This window comes from Fragaria vesca, linkage group LG6, assembly GCF_000184155.1.
Source record: "Fragaria vesca subsp. vesca linkage group LG6, FraVesHawaii_1.0, whole genome shotgun sequence".
Classification (NCBI taxonomy): Eukaryota; Viridiplantae; Streptophyta; class Magnoliopsida; order Rosales; family Rosaceae; genus Fragaria; species Fragaria vesca.
In genome coordinates this window covers 695,904-718,716 of record NC_020496.1, presented here as the reverse complement: position 1 = coordinate 718,716, position 22,813 = coordinate 695,904, and the positions used below count along the sequence as shown (strand labels likewise).

General features: G+C 39.3%; 5 protein-coding genes across 5 annotated transcripts; 3 read left to right on the top strand and 2 right to left on the bottom strand.

The window, feature by feature from the left end:
• Positions 1–292: 292 nt before the first annotated feature.
• Positions 293–1,356, top strand: LOC101313822 (ethylene-responsive transcription factor RAP2-11-like). Its single transcript, XM_004304711.1, has one exon. It carries the CDS (start codon positions 460–462, stop codon positions 1,354–1,356), a length of 897 nt encoding a protein of 298 aa, XP_004304759.1. The 5' UTR covers positions 293–459.
• A 587-nt stretch (positions 1,357–1,943) lies between these two features.
• On the bottom strand, positions 1,944–6,217 carry LOC101309555. The gene is made up of 4 exons (XM_004302020.1): positions 6,134–6,217; positions 4,102–5,483; positions 2,492–3,952; positions 1,944–2,385 (listed from the first exon to the last, which is right to left on the bottom strand). The coding sequence occupies exons 2-3, from the start codon at positions 5,357–5,359 to the stop codon at positions 2,505–2,507; spliced, it is 2,706 nt and encodes a 901-aa protein (XP_004302068.1). The 5' UTR covers positions 5,360–5,483; positions 6,134–6,217; the 3' UTR covers positions 1,944–2,385; positions 2,492–2,504.
• Positions 6,218–9,057: 2,840 nt separating this feature from the next.
• On the top strand, positions 9,058–11,759 carry LOC101309265. Its single transcript, XM_004302019.1, has 2 exons — positions 9,058–11,260; positions 11,546–11,759. The coding sequence occupies exon 1, from the start codon at positions 9,119–9,121 to the stop codon at positions 11,237–11,239; it is 2,121 nt and encodes a 706-aa protein (XP_004302067.1). The 5' UTR covers positions 9,058–9,118; the 3' UTR covers positions 11,240–11,260; positions 11,546–11,759.
• A 3,838-nt stretch (positions 11,760–15,597) lies between these two features.
• On the top strand, positions 15,598–17,434 carry LOC101313533. The gene is made up of 6 exons (XM_004304710.1): positions 15,598–15,847; positions 16,366–16,562; positions 16,776–16,847; positions 16,998–17,048; positions 17,143–17,181; positions 17,288–17,434. Exons 1-6 carry the CDS (start codon positions 15,598–15,600, stop codon positions 17,432–17,434), a joined length of 756 nt encoding a protein of 251 aa, XP_004304758.1.
• Positions 17,435–17,902: 468 nt separating this feature from the next.
• On the bottom strand, positions 17,903–22,086 carry LOC101313233 (exonuclease 1-like). Its single transcript, XM_004304709.1, has 9 exons — positions 21,905–22,086; positions 21,675–21,788; positions 21,477–21,591; positions 21,248–21,388; positions 20,674–21,168; positions 20,285–20,498; positions 18,477–18,542; positions 18,066–18,155; positions 17,903–17,961 (listed from the first exon to the last, which is right to left on the bottom strand). Exons 1-9 carry the CDS (start codon positions 22,084–22,086, stop codon positions 17,903–17,905), a joined length of 1,476 nt encoding a protein of 491 aa, XP_004304757.1.
• Between the last annotated feature and the right edge of the window lie 727 nt (positions 22,087–22,813).

The following is a 22,813-nucleotide window of genomic DNA, read 5'->3' as shown; positions in this document are numbered from 1 at the left end:
GCCGGAGAGGAAGGGGACAACCCCCTACCAAGACCCTCTTTGTTTAACTATGGCTTAATGCCCTTAATATCCCTCCTGAATGATTAAGAACTCATAGTAATGCATGACTTATTGGTAATTTGCTGAACCTCCAAAAGGGAATTGGATGACTGTTAGAAAATTTTGCTGCATTAATATTTATATAGCGTAGGAAACAAACAAACAGAAGAGAACAAGACTTGGCATATAGAAAACTCAGAAAACGTACCTTGCAAATATATACTTCCTCGTCAACCAAAACAAGGAGATGCAGACGAGCTCTCCACTACAGTTCAGATTCTAGCTAAGCCGATTAATACAAACTTGTTTGCAGTTCATTTTCTTCAAGTACAATCCCTTCTTTCCTAGCTTCCTCGCTCCCTAGATTCCTTCCTTAATTCATCAATACCTTCTTCCTCAAGTATTGAACTTCCAATAGTAATGGAGTTTCAGTTCCAGCAGCAGAAACAGATTTCATTTCCAGCGGGGGCTCAAACACATAGAGCTTCAGGCATTCCAATAAGCAGGAAAGGCAATAAGTTGAAGGGAGGCAAAAATAGAAGCAACAACATTAACAAGTTTGTTGGGGTGAGACAAAGACCTTCAGGGAGATGGGTAGCTGAGATCAAAGACACAACACAAAAGATCAGGATGTGGCTTGGAACCTTTGAAACTGCTGAAGAGGCTGCTCGAGCTTACGATGAAGCTGCTTGCCTTCTTCGTGGCAACAACACTAGGACCAACTTCATCACTCATGTCTCTTTGGATTCCCCTCTTGCTTCTCGAATCCAAAATCTCCTCAACACCAAGAAGCCAGGACCCAATTGTAAACAACAAATCCAAAGGACTAGTAGTACTACTTCTAGTACTGCCTCTCATCCCCCAACAGCTAAAAGTACCAGCAGCACTAGTACTAGTACTAGTTCCACTAGCAAGAGTTGTGTTTCCAGTGAGGTATCGAATCAAGAGTCGTCAAATCATCAATTTTCTGATGTATACAAACCAGACTTAAGCAACTGCCATCAGCACCCTTTTGATCAGTTGAGTACTAGTACTACTTCTTCTTCCTCTTACCAATCCAATCTTTCTTGGGGTGATGGATTCTCATTTGCTCAACAAATGTTTGAGACACCAAAAGATGAAGCTGCTTTGTCGACCGAATTAACTTCAGTTGATGAAGGTGGTGATTCGGATGACTTGTTGGAATTCGAAAGGATGAAAGTCGAAAGACAGATATCAGCTTCATTGTATGCTATGAATGGTGTGCAAGAGTATATGGACACAATTCATGATGCAAATGAAGCTCTTTGGGATCTTCAACCATTCTGTGCTTTGTGATCCAACTGTTCCATGAATGCCATTATCGATATTAATCTTCATTTCTCTTTCTGTATCATTGATTCTGGTCACTGTATTCGTGTCTTTTTTTCCATTCACTTTAAACTCTAAGAAAGAAGGGTTTATGATAGAGACCGTATAACAATAACAGAACGAAAATAAAGATCGAGTCTTATTATTATTATTATTATTATTGTAAAACTTATTTTTGCTCATTAAGATCAGAAATATACTTGGAGAAGTTACCTAATTGACGTTTCTGAGAGCTTTACTGAACCATCTGTTCCATTGTTTGAAGTTTGAACTATTTTTCGTCCTCTGAGAGAGACTACTGACTAACGAAAGTGTTCAGAATCCGAAAAATCGAAATTGGTTGGAGCTTGGGGAGCAATCATACGAAAATGGTTACCTGAAGAACATGAGAAATGTATCAAGTACAACTTACAATTATAACTTCACTTCATGAGAAGGTAACATAAGTGACAATCATTGTCACACCCTACAAGGATTCGTGAGGTTTCACAAGAACATAATCATAGCTTGCTCTTTGTAGCAAATGAAAGAGATGATAAGCGAAAACGAATTTTACGAAAAGAATAATTAGTTGAAATTTACACGGACGGAAACTGAGCTCAACCAAACAAAATCATTCTCAGATTCAACAAAATGATATTGATCTTCTTTTATTGCTCCCCAAAGCTGTATACTTTACAGTTTACACTCAATTATCACACCTGTTAATGTAATACAATGCAACCACTCATCCACTCCGCAAACCAAATATGCCAAAAAGATTAAAATGGAAAAATAAATGAAACTCCCAAAAAGAACGCCAAAATATGTCAAAACCCAGAAGGAAAAAAAGGCTGGGAATCGAAGAGAGAAAATGACCAAAACTGCTGTACTGTCAAATCCTATATATTCTTTGTGTTGAGAGAAAATAAAGCTAGTGCTGCTGTACACGTTGGATACACATTATGCATGCCTCTGACTTGGTATAAAGCCACCCATCTGCCTTCTGGTATGCATCTGACATCGAGCAATTCACATATCAAGGATGGGAAAAATCTTTATATGATGAAAGAATAAGATGCAAATATGCAGGCATGAGTAGGATGCTGATTATAGAACTTACATTTGTGACGTTTTTACGTTTTCAAGCTGAAGTCTGATCTTTTACTAATCCCAATCTTCCGTAGTTCCACAAGGTGAGAAGCTATCTCCTGAATGAACTTAAGTCCCTCTTCACCATATTTGAGAGAATTAATTGCTTGTTCAAGAAATTCTAGGACTGCCTCGAGTGCTTTCAATCTCTTATTCAGATTGGAAGCTAGAACCCCTAGAGATGCTAAATCAGTCGCTTGACAGAGTTGGGGATTCCCTTGTGGTGAACTATGTCCTGACGGCGCAGGCACTTCCAGTTGAATGGACAAATCATATTCTTCTTTATCTTGAGAGCCCCATTCACAACTCTGCAACTTCCCAGCTTCATCTCCTTCGTTTTCAGAAGAATTTCCTTTAGATGAATCTGTCTGTACCACATTACTAGAGAACAAAGAAAGTGTCTTCTTCAACTTCTCTAAGCATTGCAAGATTTGTTTCTTCTCGACTTCAAAATCCTTCAGTGAGGTCTTCAAACTACCAGTTTTTTCATCACTAAGAAGCATCCCTGCTCCTCCAACTTTACTGTCTGTACAAGACTTTCCAGCATCCATATTTTTATAACTCTCAGCAACACTGCTAGATACGGAATGATCAACCACAATATCCCTTGCCTGCATATCAGAAGTTATCTCTCCCATACACTCTAGCATTGATTCATTTGGGTACTTAATCCTGTAAAATTCTAGCTCTGCTTCTAGATCTTGTACTTCCTTCTCCTTCTCAGCAAGAAGGTCATCTATCTTACTCAATGCTTCATTATCATACTCAGCTTGCTCTTCCATCATTCTTACGCACTGGAGTGCTTCCATATGAAGTGCCGCCTTCTCCTCTTGCAGCCTTGTAATCATGGCCATTGCTTGATCTGAAGCAATCGCAGAAGCACTTCTTTCTTCCTCCAACTCCTTATACAAAGAAGCCAAAATTTTCTTGTCATACTCAACCTGTCGTTTTAACCGATCAAGCACACTCTCACCCTCAATTTCACTGACAGTGCTCCCATCCATAGACAACCCAGACTCGTTTCTTTCAAGTGAGATCCTCTGTTGAAGTGCCTGCATCCCAACAGTTTTCGAATCACCACTATTTACAGACACTTTTGGACTCATAATTTCGTTTGTTGATTGCTCAATCCCACGATTGGCAGACAATTGTGACAATAGGAGCTTCAAATCTTCAGTAACTCTTGAAGAGTCCTTTCCAATCCATTGTTCCGCAAGTACACCAGACAATTGTCTTCCTTTACTACCAACAACGATCTTATAAGCATCACCGAGATCTAAAACATTCACCATTTGCTGATCACTGTTACTTGAAACTGGGTTTGTTTCTAAACCTGCTTCAGATGTTTTAAGTGGCCTGACTCCTCCCTTATGTGATTCCCCAGATTCTGCCATGCATCCTTGATCAATTTCACGAGTTCCTGTAACATCTACTGCAACCAGAGACAACAGTAAAGACTGTCAACATTGGTGCTTTGTGCATATGCTTTTCATACAAAGAATTAAATAAAATGTTCAATAGTAGAGGTCAAAATCTAATGAAACAGGACAATACAAAAACAAGGAAAGAGTTTTCACTCACAGCTTCTCTTTGATGAAGGAGAGGCATTCTCAAGAACTGGTTCAGATAATGCATGCAAATCACCATTAGCAACTGCAGATGCTACAGATATACTACCTTGGGACTCCATACGATCTATGTGTTCCTGTGATGCCAAAAATGAAGGCCTGGCCACAGATATTGGATCTGTCAGTACTGGAGTATTAACGCGAGGCTCAATGGCTTGAGCAGAGGAATCTTCCTTGGGACCATCCATATCATGAGTCAGAGAACCTGCATGATCATCATCAGAGAAATGCACTTCTGATTCAGTATCAGAAGTAACCTTAAGCTCTGTGTATCCTACATGAGATAAAGCATGCAGCCTACTATCTCTCACATGAGCAGATGTATTACCATAGGACTCCATATTATCTAATTTCATGTCCGATGCCGAAAATATAGTCTTGGACACTTGATCTATCAGAACTTGAGTAACACTAAGAGGTTCAACACCTTTTCCCTTTTCATGAATTGGAGCACTTGCCTCCTCCCCGTCAGAAAAATGAACTTCTGATTCAGTGTCAGAAGAACCCTTGAGCTCTGTGTACTCAACATGAGATAAAGGATGAACCCCACTATCTCTCAAATGAGTTGCTCTCACTGGCCTAGATGATTTATCTTGTGCCTTCCTCAGTTCTTCATGGTTTTGTCTAATAGCACCAGATAGGGGTTCAAGTTCAGCCTCAGACCCAAACAATTTAGTGTGAATCAACTTATGAGTATACCCCTGAGAACTCTGCGAGTCACTGCAACAAGAGCAAGGAGCTGTGCCGGAAAAGGAAACATATTGACCCCCAAGCATTGGGTCCTCAATTTCATGATCAGCCTTAGAATTAGGAGCTTCACCCAATTTGCCCACCAATAATCTGTATGTCTCAGCATTGGATCTATTAATGGTTGCAAAGGAGAATAGGCAACTTTCACACATTCCATTAACATCTACAAGCTTGTTGTGAGCACGGCAAAGAACTAAGGATGAAATTTCTGACTTATGACTGCCGCAGATCAAGTCCCGATAATAACCTGGTTTTTCATTGCCGAAGACATGATCAAGTCTGGAGCACATGAGGCATGGTGTTTGCAATCCACAGTAATGAGCAAACTTTGTAATGACATATGAGAATATGGCATCAATAACCAGCATAAAAATCAGTAACCACTCCAGACTAGCTGACACCAATGCCTGAGCCCATGGAACTTTGCGCGGATTAGCAGACATTGTCCCCAAGGCAGCCATGTGCCAGAGGATTTAGTAAATTCAAAAGGAGAAAATATGCTTGAAGGCAACCTGCTGGATCTTTTTGTGAGGCACAGACGGGAGAGCTTATCCCGACTTTATTAAACCCTATACACAACTGAACCTGGGACAGGAAACAAAATTCTTGATTGTAAGAATCTAGTGATGCATGTGAAAGTTGTGTATTATCACAAGATATAACACTGGAGATAAAAAGGAACAACTCAAACAACAAACAGAACTCAACAAAACGAAGATCTTAAACTTCTCCTGAATGAGAACATCTCAGCCAAAAAACAGAACAGAGAATTAGTTACATAACCAAGTTCATACATAATTAGTCAACATCCACGATCAAAGTTGATCTACACATTGTACCAGAAGCTCAAAAAGCAACACTTCTACAAGAAATGCAACCCCCATTTCTCATAGAACACTAATGCGTTGAGCCCCTTAACATTTCTACCAAAACAATATCTGATAAACCCAAGAACACCTTAAGGTCAACGCCATAGAAACTACACACATATAAACCATAAACCCTGACAAAGAAGCTAAACAAAAATCCAACAAAAGAAAGAGAGCCAGCATATGATCACAACAAAACAAAAACAAAACCAGAATCCAAATTCCACAACTTTGGATGATCAAATCTCCACCAAAACACATAATTCAATCCAAACCAGAAACCCAATTCAGCAATTAACATAAACACCGATCAAAGATTATAAAATTGCATTGGAAAAAAAAAATTTGACAAAAATAGAAACTGACCTGATCATGGAACCCAGAAAAAGGAGTGGGATGAGTGATTTGAGACAATTAATGACAAAAACGAAGATGGATGGAACAATAATTGAGGCTTTGGTGGAGATGAAGATCAAAACAAAACAGCAGCAACAACAACGAAAGCTTCAGCCAACCGAAAGGTTGAAGCTTTACAACATCATATACACGTTGTCTTTTCACATTTTATAGGATTTTAGACAAATTCATAAGTTGGAGTTGAAATAAATGCCGACCAAGGCCAAAAAGTCGACTGCTGATAAGAGAAAACGACAACGATTTGGAGCAAGTGAGGGCTCTAAATAAAGCGTAATGGAAAATAGGTATGGACAGCCATTCCAATACCAGCGAAGATTCCCCGGGAAAATTGCTGTTGGTTGGTTGGCCCTTCTTCTTCATTGGGCCATTTTGTGGCAAATGAAGTAGGCCCAATAGGCCCAACTTTGTCCGACCGACGACCCGTTAATTTATGAAAGACAATGAATGAGAATAAAGTATTAACTCGCTTGATTACTTAACTGAGGCCCTAATAGAATGAGAGAACTTTTCGTATGTTTCATTGAGAAGTCAGATTGATTCCATCTGTACGTGTTAATGAAAGCGTGAAAATCATGTATTAGAATCTTTTTATCATTCGGTGCATATGAAATGCTTCAACTATAACTTGCATCACTATGTTTGGCCACTTTGACAACTTCAGAGTTCGAACCAAGGTTGAGGAGCACACCCCCACTTCTAATGGTTGCGTGAACTTTAACCTTGAATATGAGTGTATAGTGTTCTACCACGAGCTACAAAAACATAAATTTGCATATTTCTTTTTCATTCAAACGTTATCTTACATGCAATGAGAAGAGTGTCCCATCTAACTCAATTCTTAAAACATTCATATCCAATCAACTACCACATGGAACTCTTGAACCATACCGCTCACAACCACTTAATACAATAGTTAAAAGAAAATCTAGCTACTTACTCACTTTTCTTATATATTAGATTCGTGCGAATCTTAAATTTGAGACCAGCGCATAAAACATTGTATTAAGAAGACTAATCATCTCTACCCCATACACAGACAGTATTTCGTCGGATGGTGGGCCGCTCTTAGTATATAAAATAAACAAAAAAGAAAAAGGTATTTCTAACGAAAATCTCATTATTCCTCTTGGTGGGATACATCTCTCACTCTCACATCTCAATACAAAAAGCAAGAGGAGAGGGAAAAAAACCCAAACTAGGCAAAAAAAACCGTGGGGCTAAAAAAGTAAACAACCAGAGAAATCCCCAAATTGCATGACCTAAATACCCCTTTTTCTCACAAAGCCCTCAGACCTGTATTTCCCTTCTCAACCCTCAAACACACTCCCTCTTCTGCCCTTCTCTAATTCCAATCTCTCTCTCCTCTCCGTCTCTCCTTCTTGCCCTTCACCGATTTCCCCCCAATTACCCGCCAAAATCCCACACCCCCTTTTCAAATTTCTCTGCAACTCCCCCCAATTTAAAGTTTCCGACTTTCGTCTCCGATCCGATCTCCGCCGCTCTGGGTCTTCGATTCCCGGCGCTTTGAGGCTTACCCAGTTCGTCTTTTTCATGGGTTTGGCTGATTTGGGGGTCAATGTGAATTGGGGCTGGAGCTAGGGTTTCGTGAATTTCAGGTACCCAATTGGTTAAGTATCACTGTTTCTAGGTTTTTGGTTTGTGGGTTTTGTTTGGTTTTTGGAGAATTATTGTGGGTTTGGTTTGGATCTGTTGTTTTTGATTTGGTTTGGTGGTATGGTTTTGAGTGTTTTACTGGGATTGTGTACTGTTTTGTGTTGAAATCTGCTTATTTTGGGTTGTGGTGTAACTGTGTAGGAGTGAGGTTTCTGTTTTTTGGAATTGTGGGTAGGGCTTTGTTTTGCGTATAGTTTAGTGTTTTGGAGTGTGCTTGGTTAAGATGTAGTGGCGTGAAAGTGAATGTGTGGGTTGAAGTTTTGAAATTTGTTTTCGTGGCGAGTTGTTTCTGTTTAGAGTGAGGATGATGATTTGAACTATGTGCATTTTACTGAATTAGTGTACTGTTTTTGGTAACTTGGGGACTGAAAGCTTACTTATGATGTTGGTGCTTGTGGTGATGTAATGTGAGGGGTGTGTTATGCTTTACTAGAGTCTGGAATGTGAATACTCTTGATGGAATTGGAACTTTCATGGACATGGTGGTTGCTTTGGATTGTTAGCTTTGATCGGTTGCTTTGTTTTTTGAGCTTTGATGTGTAATAATCTGAGTTGATGAATCACTATTTGTTGAACATTGTTGTGGATGTGATGAAAGCGGCTGAAAGTGGAACACAGTTTGTGATTCCTAGCTTTGTTTATGTATTTCTGGTATTAGTATAATGGTTCGTGTAGTATTAGATTTTCTCTGCTCTTCCTCCTCCGCCTGTTGGTATCCTTTTCTTTACAATCACATTGTATCTGGTCAGTTAGGTATTCCTTTGGAAACTGGTTTGTTTGATAAGGGGAAGAAAGGATTTAGTGTTATGGAGTGAAATATGGGGTAGCTGTTTCACCAACATTGAGAAGTGAACTATTGTCTAATTTTGCAAAGGGTGTGTCTTGTTAAGTGTATATGTCAGTGTCTGTTTTATTGGACCACTGTATTATTTATCATCATATATCATATGGAGATGTGTGTGTGTTTTAGTGTTGATTGAGGCATTGGTTCTTATACTGACTGTAGTTATTTTGTGCTGTAGGCATGCTTTAATACAGTTCAGAAGACGGTGTTTCCAAACATATACAGATAGTTTCTTTGAGAGGCGGTGTTATCTTCTTTGTTGATTGATTCCATCAATGGCCAACCATGATTTGATAGTTGGACGAAATCACACTACAGCACTTAGGCAGAATCAGCAGATACTGGGCCACAACCGTAACCTAGGCACTCATGACCATCATCTGGGCTCAGCACAGGCTCATGAGCATCACTTGGATATGGGAGATAACAGGGATGACCTAGGTTTAGACCATCCTCATGACCACGAATTGGGTTTAGAACAGGACCAAGACCACGAAGGAGATGATGGTCACAGCTACAGACATGAAAATGAGTTAGGTATGGACCGGAAACCTGATCTGGATGACCATGGATTGTCTATTCCTCCTCAGAACCATGACTTGGTTTTAGTTGAGAATAATGAGCTGGCTGTCTCAGACGATCAAGAACTTGAAGGAAGTATGGAACTGGCCATGGATCAACATCATGAAATGGGCATAGAATCTATGCATGATATGAGTATCCAGGACTCCCAGCTGGCACTTAGCCCCAATCCCGTACTTCAGGCTCGTATGGCTGTTGCAAATCCTCATTATGAGTTGGTAGTGGGGCAAGAATTTCCTGATGTCAAGAGCTGCCGGAGAGCTTTGAGGGACACAGCTATTGCCCTGCACTTTGAAATGCAGACTATTAAATCTGACAAGACTCGCTTCACTGCCAAGTGTGCCAGTGAGGGATGCCCATGGCGTATACATGCTGCAAAGCTCCCAGGAGTTCCAACTTTCACAATCAGGACCATCCACGAGACTCATACATGTGGAGGAATTTATCATCTTGGTCATCAGCAAGCCTCTGTTCAGTGGGTTGCAAATTCTGTGGAGCAACGACTTAGAGAGAACCCAAATTACAAGCCAAAGGAGATACTGGAAGAGATTCACCGAGTTCATGGTATCACCTTATCATACAAGCAAGCTTGGCGAGGCAAGGAGCGCATCATGGCAGCAATGCGTGGATCATTTGAAGAAGGGTATCGCTTGCTTCCAGAATATTGTGAACAGGTCAAACGAACTAACCCAGGGAGTATTGCATCTGTTTATGGAAACCCGAGTGATAACTGCTTCCAGCGCCTCTTCATATCATTTCAGGCATCAATTTATGGTTTCTTAAACGCTTGTCGGCCCCTCCTCGGGCTTGATAGGACACATTTGAAAAGTAAGTATCTGGGTACTTTGCTTCTTGCTACCGGTTTCGATGGTGACGGTTCTCTATTTCCTGTGGCATTTGGGGTTGTAGACGAGGAGAGTGATGAGAATTGGATGTGGTTTCTTTCTGAGCTTCATAATCTGCTTGAGCTTAATTCAGAGAACATGCCTAGGCTTACCATTTTGTCAGACAGGCAGAAAGGCATTGTAGATGGAGTTGAAGTAAACTTTCCTACTGCTTTTCATGGATTTTGCATGCGTCACCTGAGTGATAGTTTTCGTAAGGAGTTTAATAACACAATGCTCGTTAATCTTCTATGGGAAGCTGCTCATGCTCTCACTGTAATTGAATTTGAAGCAAAAGTTTTAGAGATAGAAGAGATATCTCAAGATGCTGCATATTGGATCAGACGAATTCCACCTCGCTTATGGGCTACTGCTTACTTTGAGGGAACACGGTTTGGGCATTTGACAGCTAACATAGTTGAATCCTTAAATACTTGGATATTGGAGGCCTCTGGGCTTCCAATTGTTCAGATGATGGAATGCATCAGAAGGCAGCTAATGACTTGGTTCAATGAACGTCGAGAGACCAGTATGCAGTGGACATCTATTCTTGTTCCTTCCGCAGAGAGGCGTGTTGCGGAGGCTCTTGAGCGGGGGCGCACCTATCAGGTTCTTCGTGCTAATGAAGCTGAATTTGAAGTCATTTCTCATGAAGGGACAATGATTGTGGACATTCGAAATCGTTGCTGCCTTTGTCGTGGCTGGCAGCTTTATGGTTTGCCATGTGCCCATGCTGTTGCAGCACTTCTATCTTGCAGGCAGCAAGTCCATCGGTTTACTGAGAGCTGCTTCACTGTTGCAACCTATCGGAAGACATACTCACAAACAATACATCCAATTCCAGATAAATCCCTATGGGCTGAGACGTTAAGGGTAGAGGGAGAAGATCCCAATGCAAGCAGTGCTCTTTCTGAGGTTCTAATCAATCCTCCGAAGTCACTCCGGCCACCAGGTCGACCAAGAAAGAAGCGTGTCCGAGCAGAGGACCGTGGCCGAGTGAAGCGAGTAGTGCATTGTAGTCGCTGCAATCAAACAGGCCACTTCAGAACCACATGTGCCGCCCCTATATAGATGGTTTGCTAAGCAATCTGGGTATGTCCCTTTTGTGCAAAAGTAAATTTCTTAGTAGTATTTGTTAGTTAGATTGTCTAGTGCATGCAGTATTAGTAGAAAATCGATTATGGGTATCAATCTCATGATCTGCTATCCTCCTTTATAATTATTAATTTAATCTCAAGGGTGAGGTTTGTCATTGTAGCATTCAACTTTTAGAGGAAAATTGATCCGATTTGAAGTATTTGAAATTAGAACTGTAGTTGGATTGCAGCTGAAAATGAAGGGAAATTGATGCTAACAATTCTGTTTGTTGCTCACTAGAAAAAATCTATCCTTCTGGCTGGCTTGTTTATCTTGTTGCGCAATCTGCTGGCTTGAATGAGACTGTCATTCTCTCAAGGTCATAACCGATCAAGAAATTTGACTGAGCAAAGTTTCCGATGATACCGCCATCACTAGCAACACCTTGCATTGCGAAACAGAAAACCCCATCTTTTGGTGGAATAAAGGTCTGTATTGGTGTTAGCACAATGTTAGCACTGCCGTTGAAATGTACTGTCAATATTGGCCCTTTTAGATTAGTTGGAGTCTTGTAGCATAGCTGAGATCCCAAACTAGGGTCACCTACGATGGGTGCCATTGGAATCTGGTTCTTTACTTCTGCTGCTAACCTGTTGTAGAAATCTTGTGGGATTAGTGTTGGTGGTGTACCCGAGTCCAAGAACATGTTGCCTTCTAAAACTTGACCTGAGGTATTGAAAGGCACAAGCTTATCTTCAACACTGATTCCTTCTAGTGTCACAAAATATGGGGTCTTGTCTTGCTTGGAGATCAAAGCTGTTGTAACAACACCATCACCCAATACTTCACTTCCACTCCCGAAACTCATCTTGCTTTCGATGCTCGGAGCAGTATGAAATGGCACCAAGCAGTGGGAGAACTTTTTGCCTCCAACTTCAGAACTTATTTGAGAAACAAGTGATAGAGGCCCTCCTCCGAGGCCAATAAGTCCCATCTCGTCTTGATTGAAACTTCCAGTGTTGTTATGCCCACACCCGAACACAATATCTCTTAGGGCAACAGCTCCGCCCGTCGCGGATGTTAAGGTAATCGTCTCTTTAGCCAACACCCCTTGGGTCAATGACTGATCTCCATAGCCGTAACTGTAATTACAAGAGTTTTGAGGTGAACAAGAGCCAGTGCCAATTGTCTTGCATTCTGTTGCTGCACAAGGCAGGTCACTATATGTGGACGAGCTTTTCGGTTCAAACATAGGCTTAGTCTGCTTGTAGCAACCAACACATGGTAGACACTGTGCCCAAACTAGGTCACTACCCGTATCTGCAACTCCATAGACATCAAAAGGTGGGTTTCCAATCGTTATCTTCATAAGATACTCGCCCTTGTCAGCTTTTACTCCTGATTGTGCACCATTATGATCGAAGGGGTCGAAATAGGACCTCATGGAATGTCGAAAACCATTGCTTAACCTATTTGGAGTTTTGGTCCGATGATAAAACGGTGAGTTCGGGGAGTTTCGGTGTATGAGTTTGACACTGAACCCGCCATTGCTTGTTGGTGTAGCTGAACAGCATACAAGGTAAATGCAAAGAATAGTCGCTAGAGCAGAATATGTAGTAGCCATGATAGAGAGCTCAGAGAAACCAGAAGAACAGTTTGTAATGACGACAACTTAGCTTGTATTGGCGTCTTTAAATAGAAGATGGTAGGTATGCTAGTTGCCTAGTTCTATAGAGAAATTAGGAAAATCACAAATTAGGAAAATCATGATTTTCCTTCGTCATCTACATCGATCTATATTAATTTGCTTCTATAAGTAGATTATGTCTTTGAATTCCTTCCTGTTTTATTTTCAATTTACCCTGATTGCCTAGCCTGAATCAGTGTTCATGCACTTAATGTCTACATATATATATTTTTTTCTTCTTTGAAAAATATCTACATATTTCTTAGATTATCGCGAGGTTGATTCTGTAAAGATGGGTTTGTGATCTTTGTAATTATAGAGAGTATAGGAATATAATGAGAGTTAAAAACAGATCAGAATACCATGTATATCTACACACCTAACACCAGGACATTCAATATCTGCTCACCTAATTAACGCCAGGACGTACATAGATCATATAGTAGGACTAAGTAGGTGAACAATACCATGATAATCAGTCTGGCTTGGGAAGGAAAATAATGTTATGTATATTCTAACATTGGAAGTTAAACGAACCCCTGATTTATTGATCTTCAGATTTTCGTTAATGTACAGTCTGCTATTAGTCGCAATTCAAGAAAAGCTCGAAAATACACACACACACACTTATGTGTTTGCCTGATCTTTTGAAGGAATTGTACTTCACTTGGTGTATGCTTGAACTTGCGACATCACCTTGCCGGTGCCGGCATTTGGTGGTGTTTGCTTGCCGCCATTTGGTGTTCAGCTAAATTTGCTTGATTTATGCAAATGAGGCTAATGGTGTTAACGGGAACAAGACTAACAAGGCCAATGATCTCCATGACTATGCCGTGTCGACGTGAGACGTGCTACTGCCGTGTCGATCGCAGACGTGCTACTATCGTGTCAACGAGAGACGTGATACTGTCGTGTCGACGAAAGACATGCTACTGCCGTGTCGACCGAAGATGTGCTACTGCCGTATCGACCGGAGACGTACTACTGCCGCGTAGGAAGGTGCTACTACAGTGTCGAATCACCATTATGGTCGTCGATTCACAGATGTCGCAGTTGTCCTCGATTTACAAATGTCGCTGTCGTCGAGGTGCCGCCACTGTCGTTGTCATTGAGGCGCCGTCGTCGTCATCACTAGGCCTAAGATACGAGCGAGAGAGAGAGAGAGAGAGAGAGAGAGAGAGAGAGAGAGAGAGAGAGAGAGAGAGAGAGAGAGAGAGAGAGAGAGAGAGAGAGAGAGAGAGAGGGTGGTGGTGGAGAAAGAATACAAATCAGTGTCATTTTGTGTAAATTTATTTTAAAAATAGATATTTTAGTCATTTTAGCTATGAAAGTCTAGATCAGATCTGATACCATTAGTTTGGGTCAGAGTTTGTGTCTTAATTTGTACAGAAAATATTGAAAGTGGGATTTTTGTGTTTTTAAATTTGGTCATGTGCTATTATGTAATTTTCTCTAAAATATATCACCCCTCACTAGGTAATTCAATCCATATTTTATAAGGAAGCCAATTTCCAGTTATATCTCATTTTTTGTTTCCTTTTCAATCTTTATTTACAACCAAATAACATATTAGAATGGAAAATGAAACTAATTCAATTTACATACTATACAAACGGGGCCTAATAGTGCTAGGTCGAAAAATAGAGTATGTGAGCATGAAAATCCAAACGATGGCTTAGAAGAGTAGAGGAATCGCGACACCAAAGGTTCATCATATATATAGGCACACAATAGATGTGCGTTAATATTACGGGCACGTTTACTAACTTGGAATAGAAATAAGCATGAATCGGTATCAATAAGAATCGGTATGAGAATATTTCATATCATTCTACTGTTTACTTACCATAAGGAATCAAAACATGAATGAAACTAATTACGATTGATGTCGTTTACTTACCATATGGAATCGGAATTAAAACTAGTTTGATTACTAATATACCCTTACAAGAAATGAATTTAAAATACCCCTAAAATATAATATATATTTTTAGGGTTGGGTAATTTAGAAATATTATAATAACGTGAGGATATTTTGGAGAGAAAAAGTTGATTCCGTTACTTTGATTCTGATACTCATCTCCCCCCTTGGGTATCGAATAAGGGGTTTCGTCAGGAATCGATCACTGATTAGCAAGTGAGACCCATATCCATTCCAATACCTTGACATGTTAGTAAACACTGGAATTCACTCATTCTGGAATCAATTGCACCACTCACAATTCCATTCCATGTTAGTAAACATGCCCTACATTTTTGTGAGTTGAACTTATAACCTCTCACTTATCGTAAAGTTGATCTACATGGAGTAATCACTTTTTGCAGGAAAAAAAGTTCAAAATCTTGTGTCTACTTATTCAAAAGTCGGCCAAAATCGGGAATAAAGAATATAATTATTTGGTTTTGATATTACTTATTCGAAAGTTAGCCAAAATCGGGTAAAAAGAATATAATTATTTGGTTTTGATACTAAATAAGTAAGTTGAATGTTAAAAAAAAAAAAAAAAAGAAAGAAGAAGAAGAAGAAGAAAAGGTAAGTTAAATGTTTCCTAGTTTCGTTAGAATTGGGATGTGTACGTGTTAATGGCTTATAAATACGCTCCCCCTCTTCTACCCAAAACCCTAAACCGAAAGAAAAAAACAAAAATCCCCAAATCAGATGGCGATGGAGAAGAGAGAAATCGATGAGTGCTCCAAGGAGATGGAGAGTCTCGACCTAGATAACTCGTACGAGACGGACGAGGAGGAGGAGGAACCAGTCGAGACGCACCTGGAATTGGTCGAGAGGGAGATGTGGAAGTCTTTACGCGAATCTAATATGGAGAGGGAGAGGGAGATCCTGGACAATTGTTATATCGACGAGAACACTTGGTACAATTCTACCGTTCTGTATTTTTCTGAGGACAATCTCTCCAGTACGTTCCCCGATTCCCTGCTCATCTCATCTTTGCTTTTGTGTGGTGATTTTTTGGTTTAATTTGATAAAAGCTTTTCACGTTTTTTTTTTTTTTGAAGATTGCAATGAGATAGTCTGTGATTGAGGATTGCATCGATTAACAGAAAGAATTTAATCCTTTTTCATTATACTTTTTCCTTTGCACATTATTCTCATGATAAACTGATAAAGCAATATTGACTTGTTTAACGTAGTATGTGTGTTTTGTATTATTCTTTAACATTCTGCACTGACTGAAGTAGTTCCTGCTGCCTTGTATATATGATGGAAGGATTCTTATGCCTTTTGGAATTGTAGCACGCACACGTACTGTTTAATTTACAGAAAACTGTATCCTGTGACTTTGATCGAGTCATTATGGGAATCGTAGACTTGTTTTGTTTCCTGTTACCTTTTTAATATAACGTATGTCTTTCTGATAACAGTAATGAATGAATGCATATTTCTCATATATATAGTTGAAATTCATTTGTGCAGAAGAAGAGGATCTGTGCCAAGTCTGGGAAACAAAGGTGGAACCACTCTTTAAACGTTATGGCCTTAAATGCCAATTGAATTGGGATGAGCGTAAGATGACTGTGGGTACAAAAACAGCTCTCGTCGGGGACTGGGGGATCCTTAACAGGGGTGCATGTGCTCTTGCTGTTCTAACTCGTGGTTTCAGCACTGAATGTGTACGTACTCATCTCACATCCTTTCTCTAATTTCACCTTGCTACATGTTCAACATGATTCTTGATTTTAAGGTTTATGGTAAGTTCGAAGAAAAGCTGATGTTCAATACTGATGATTCTCATCAAAACTCCAAGCAGCTGAATACTAGTTCTTTTTGTTGAACGTACAATTTGTTTTCTACTGTTTTTCTCATATGAGTGCACAACATTGCAGCTTGAACGAATCTTCTCCTGCGAAGTCCATTGTCAATACATGAATCTTAGAATACCAGATAAGATGAGTAAGGTTGGCATCTCATCGATTTCCTTCCAGTCTATACCATGTGTCTGTCTAACTTCATTAGATTTGCAATATGGTGACTAAAGTCGGATGTTAGCATGATTCTTTTTCTTTTCTTATTCCTTTTCCTCTCCTAATTTTATATATTGTCTGCAGGATGAATTTTCAAGCAAGTATCAAAAGTTTGTGGAAAAAATTGACGAATTTGTGAGTCATTTTTCCCTAATAAATTAGGCTTTTCTTTCAGATATGGTTTCTGCTTATGTTCTAATCTTTCACTATATGATGGATGTGTATGCAGGAACTACCTGAGAAGCTTTCCTGCTTTATTATTTTTGGTGTAAGAGTTATTATTATTATTAATTTTTGTTGTTTCTTCTAATATTTTTGTGATTTAAATCTTATTTCCGGTCTTTGATTTCTAATTTTGCTTCTTAAATGAATAGGAAGGAGCTATCTTCGTTTATTCTGATAAACCATGGTCAACATATAAAATGAAGAATCTTGTGAATTGGTGTCTTCTTGGTGAAGAACCTTTTGAACGAGATAATTTTCATGAATTGTCACTTGATGATGATGATGATGATTATTGAAGCACTGATTCGGTGAAGATTACACCAAAAGATCAGATTATGTGTTTACGCCGCTCTAGTTTGCTGCTTTCTCTGTTTGGGTAGAAAACATTTTCCAGATTCTAGTATGAGTCGGTGCAATTGCTCTCTCTCTCGATCCATGTTAATTTTTAGAGTATAGCATTGTTAGTCGAAACTAACTACTGCCAAATTTCTCTTCAAATCTATGTCTTTTGCCCATTTTTTCCCCTCTCGCTGTCCGTACTTGAACTGCAATTTAAGGACTCTGAAAGCCATCTCTATTATGTTGCTTTCTTGACCTAATAAAATCTGGTCTCATCTAAACTACGCTTTGCATCATCTAAAGTGTAAAGCCACACTTCCGCACACCAACCACCTCAGTTGGATCGTGATTACTGTCAAGTTATCAACAAAGTCAAGAGACACACTACAAACATGGCAAGTCTCTGCCCAAGTTTCATTTACAAACTACACAATTGAAGCTTGAGCAGCAGAACCAGGCTTAGAAGATTTTCTTTTCTTCTTACCTGTCCATTGTCAAGAACAAACAAATACTCAGACAGAGGTTCACGCACATAGATTGGGAGGCGACGACATTGGCAAAAAGATGAACAGAGCTGCCAGAGCATACCTTTGTGCTTTCCTTGCTTGAGCTCGATGCTCTTCTTCACGAGGAACTTCTTTAGAACCTTTCTTCCTCCCTTGAGATTCTTCTGCAACCCTAAACACGCTCGTATCAGCTCCATCAAATTAAAAATCAAACCATACAAAGTAGCACTTTGTTATATTGCTAAACCCGGTAGTAAATTGTATACTTCTAATACTAGGATACACCCAACTTTATTAAACATCTTACTCGTTTAATAAATCTTCTAAACACTGAGAACCGAAACAAGTAAGAAATTTAAATATTACACAAAGCGAGAAACAGTAGCATACCACCAGCAGCCATTCATATCCTCTTTAAACTTATTCTCCCCAGCCATTTATTTCCTCTTGTTGCCATATCTATCAAGAAAGGTGCTTCTCTCTTGTTGGATACTGTCAGAAGCACCCATTCGAGTGTACATGTCATCCAACACATTCACATTCAGTTTTGTCGATGATGCTGGTACAAACGAGAACAGACATACAACAATTAGAGATTCATTACTATTACCATAAGCAGAAATAAGAAGAAAAAATAGTAGAAATACCTGTGCCATAAATGTAATAATCCGACAATACTCTGTCAGCATGCAACTAAAACCTGCTGGCCGTAAAAAAAATGCAACTATCAGAGAGAAGGCCAATGATCGATGATAGAATATCCGAGTACAGCAACAAAGTACAACTCAAAATAAATGAGCCAAATATATTTGATATATGTACAGAAATCAAGACTCTTTAGCTTTAATGATTTCTTCAGGAAATCAATTGTCTCAGCTAAAATTAACAGAACAAACTTGAATTGCACGAGTCTCTAGGTTTCTCAATGTCAATCTAAGTACTAAGATTACATTTCTTATCAGACAGGTATTTGCTCAGCATGCAATTTGTCAAGTAAGCAATAATAACACTTGAAAGAAAGCTTTTGTAACGGCTGGCTAAATTTTCAAACCCTAAATGAGCATTATATATTTTGATTGAAAACTTGTTGTCAGAGCATGCTGCAAATGAGGATAGGAACTGATAAAGGAATCGCAGGTGTGAGTGTGTGACACAGGCAGAGGCTTGACAACCTGTGATTGAGAAACATTGATTTTTGACTGAGTAGGAATGGAGGGTGGCTTCAGTTGAATGCAAAGCTATAGGGGATGTGAAAGCAGATGAACAAAATGAAGAATTAATATCTGATTAACAGAGAGATAAAGCTGATAAAGGCTTCAATTCTATTCATGAATTATGATGTACATGTACATGTACTTATACTAAGACTTGAATTAGACAATTACATTTTTACCCTTAACACCCTCCCTCAAAATGATGGGAGAGAAGCTACCATCAGGTTGCATTAACAGAGAAAAGCTAAAGACAGCAACAATATAAAGTAATATTGGTTTCATCCAGGATCAATAAACGGCAGCGATTGACATAGCTTCATAGGATAAAAGGCTTCCCTACAATGTAGTTTTGTTTAACATGACAGATTAGATGAGAGCTGCGCCTTGTATAGGAAATGCTTCAACTTCCTTAAGCAAATCTTGTTGCCATTTGGAGAGATAAGAGAGAACTGGAGTTGCATTGTCAATATGAAAGAGAGGATTTTGATCAGCATCTAAGACATGAATTGGTTGCTGAGAAGAATATGTATGCCTATGTAAGCATTCAGCTGCACTATGACATGACTTCATGCAAATTTGACACTGCATATAAGAACCAGAGGCAACAACTTGTCGAGGGGCAAAGTGTCCAGCAAAGTGTCCGCTTTCACGCTTTGTTTACATATTTGACAACTAGCTGTAGAAGAACACATTCTTTTAAATTCACTAGACCTTGCTTGAGTAACTTGATTATTGTACGCAAGTGGACGACCAATCCTGCCACAATCAGAACTGAGCTTGTATCTCTATCCATATACAATACACCATTGTTCTTATCTCGGCAATAACTATTGCTTTGCTGAAAATTATCAATAGGTTTCTGCATAAAACCTTGAGATTCAACAAATCCACCATTGTTTTGAATGCTACCATTGGGCTGAATGTAACTTGATTTGACTTGTGATCGATCCAAAACAGTGTTGAAAGAAAAATAACAACCATTAAGAGGTTGAACATTCGACATGTATGGTGCAGGAGAAGGAGAAGGGTTAATGATGCAGCCATTTAATGCAGCAGGAGTTGCATACATCATACACATACATCATACACTCAGTACTAGGCATGTAATGCATAGTGCATCCAATAGGAGAAGCAACACCAGGAATGGTAGGCATAACAGTTGGTTGAGGCACAGTACCAACTTGAGAAACAGGTTTTGATGAAGAATTGTCTGTTAGAGTACCAGTGTTTGAAATAACAACAGTACCTCTGGAAGTATCACCAAATGCAGCCACAACAGTTAATTTTGGGGCTCTTGGGCTCTATTGAATTTCTGAAATATTCTTTACAGCTGTTGGAGAAATATTCATGTATTGAAGATGTGCCGGGGATGCTCTGTTAACATTTTGTCTTCTTTGTTGTCTCCTCTCTCTCTTCTCCTTCTTGGGTTTTCTTGGGTCTTTTGTTGAAAGTAAGAAGAATAGGCAGCCCACGCACAGCTGACTGTTGCATCGACTGTATCTCTGCTTCAGGCCGTGTATCTATATCAGTGCTAGCTATTATCGATTCTGTCACACCCGTAGCAATTTTATGAACAGACTCTTCCTTCAAATATGGTCCTAAAAAACCTTTTATTGTGTTCACCACGTCAAGCTGGAGCTCATCATACCCTTCGTCTATCTGAGATAGTCGTTTACAAGTTTTAGATGTCGGATCATAAACCTGCTGAAATGTGAACGCTAGAATAGCCCTCTCAAAATGTTGCAGAATCTCCGTCTTCGAAGTTGAATTTTGGGTTTTCCCCTTTCCATTTGTAACCTTCAGATTCTTCTCGTACATGATTACATTTGGCATATAATCACAACCGACTATTATTAACATTTCCAAAAGCTTCTTTTTGGAAAAGGCTTCGTAGTCGGAGTTCATTCGTGTTAAACGAGCAAAAGAGTAATAATCACATGTTGCCTCTGTAAAATCAGTGTTATAGAGAATCTAGAAGAAAAATGAGTGAATAGTTAATCTCTGCGAACATAATACGTTTGTAATAATATATATAAAATAAGTGACTTACTTTTTCACATCCAAACGCTATAAGGTCTGAATCTTTAGTGAGGACGGCATGTACATAACCTGTGGTTGCCAAGTGAGTCAGTTGCGCGTCGGCCTCATAGGGGGCCACAATGAACTCTACTTCGATCTCGTGCTTCATCCACTTCAACAATCACAACCAACATGTTTTGTTAAACATAAAAAACATCACAAATTTATCATGTGTAAGAAGCAGTGGTAAGTGTGTTTACTTTGATTGTTTCAAAGAAGTCAGGAATCCATCTAACTTCTGGATCCTTGTAGTTTGGAATAGCAACTGCACACTGGTTCTTTTTTGCCTCGCTTATGGCTGCCCTCAGCTCCACTCTGCATTCATAGTATGAAATGATTAGCAACGACATGATGAATTGAAAGAGAAAACAAATAGAGATATATAAGACTAGGCATACATTTGGATCTTTAATGGTGGCGCGTTTCCATCAAATACCAAAACCGGTTCAAGTTTATTCTTCCTTAGCACTTTAATCCTATCATGGCAATCCTTTTTAAAAAGTTCTGCCTGCCTGCAATAGAGATTGAACTCATATTAAAAAGTTCTGCGTGCCTGCCTGCAATAGAGATTGACCTCGTGTGTGTGTGTGTATATATATATATATATAATTAAAATAAAAATACCTACAGTTTTAGATCACTCTGTTGGTGAGGCTCAAGTTTATAATAAGTGGCGACAAGCCAAGGAGTTGCATCAACTCCCACTTTGGTAATGCCCTCGTCAACCAGTTTGTTGAGAGGAAAGGCTATTCTTACTGCCTTGTTTCCAAAAGCCTCAAACAATTCCTTGGTCCCTTTCCCTATCCCCATCTTCAATTTTGGAACAAAGAAACGAAAGTATTTTTAATTGAAACATCAAACATGTATAGTGGCCTACAAATATACAATACTATTTACCATGTTATCAATGGGCAATCTCATGAAATTTTAAAGCAAGGGAGACACTTAATTACCTGCAGGTAATGTGGAATCTAATTTCCCCAAACACAGGCCTCTAACTCAACCAGAAGTTTGGTAATGTGGAATCTAATTTCTCCAAACACAGGCCTCTAACTCAACCGCAAGTTCACCAGAAAAAGAAAAAAAGATGAACAAAGAACCTCTCAAATAGTTGCAGCCGAAGCCATGCAAGTTTTCTTATATATCATATAACTCAATGTGTTACGGTCTTACAAGTAACAACTTACATAGAGACACAAAATTTGCATAATTATTCCTAATGTAATCCCGCAAACAAGTATAATTAAACTAGGAAAGCAAAGATTCATAAATATTCAGAAAGATTTCCTAAATATAACTAGGAAGCAAAAATTCATAATTAAACTAGGAAGCTTATTTCCTAACGTATCCTAACATCAGACCAAAAAAAAAAACGCATCCTATAACGTAGTACTCCTGCGAGAAGCAGGAGTTGCGCTTGAGTTGTCCTCTCGGCCGGGATCCGACAGTGACAGCACACTCATATCAGCTCCATCCAATTAAAACTCAAACCGTACACTGTATCTGGAATAACTTCTACTCTCGATCGAGGTTCACT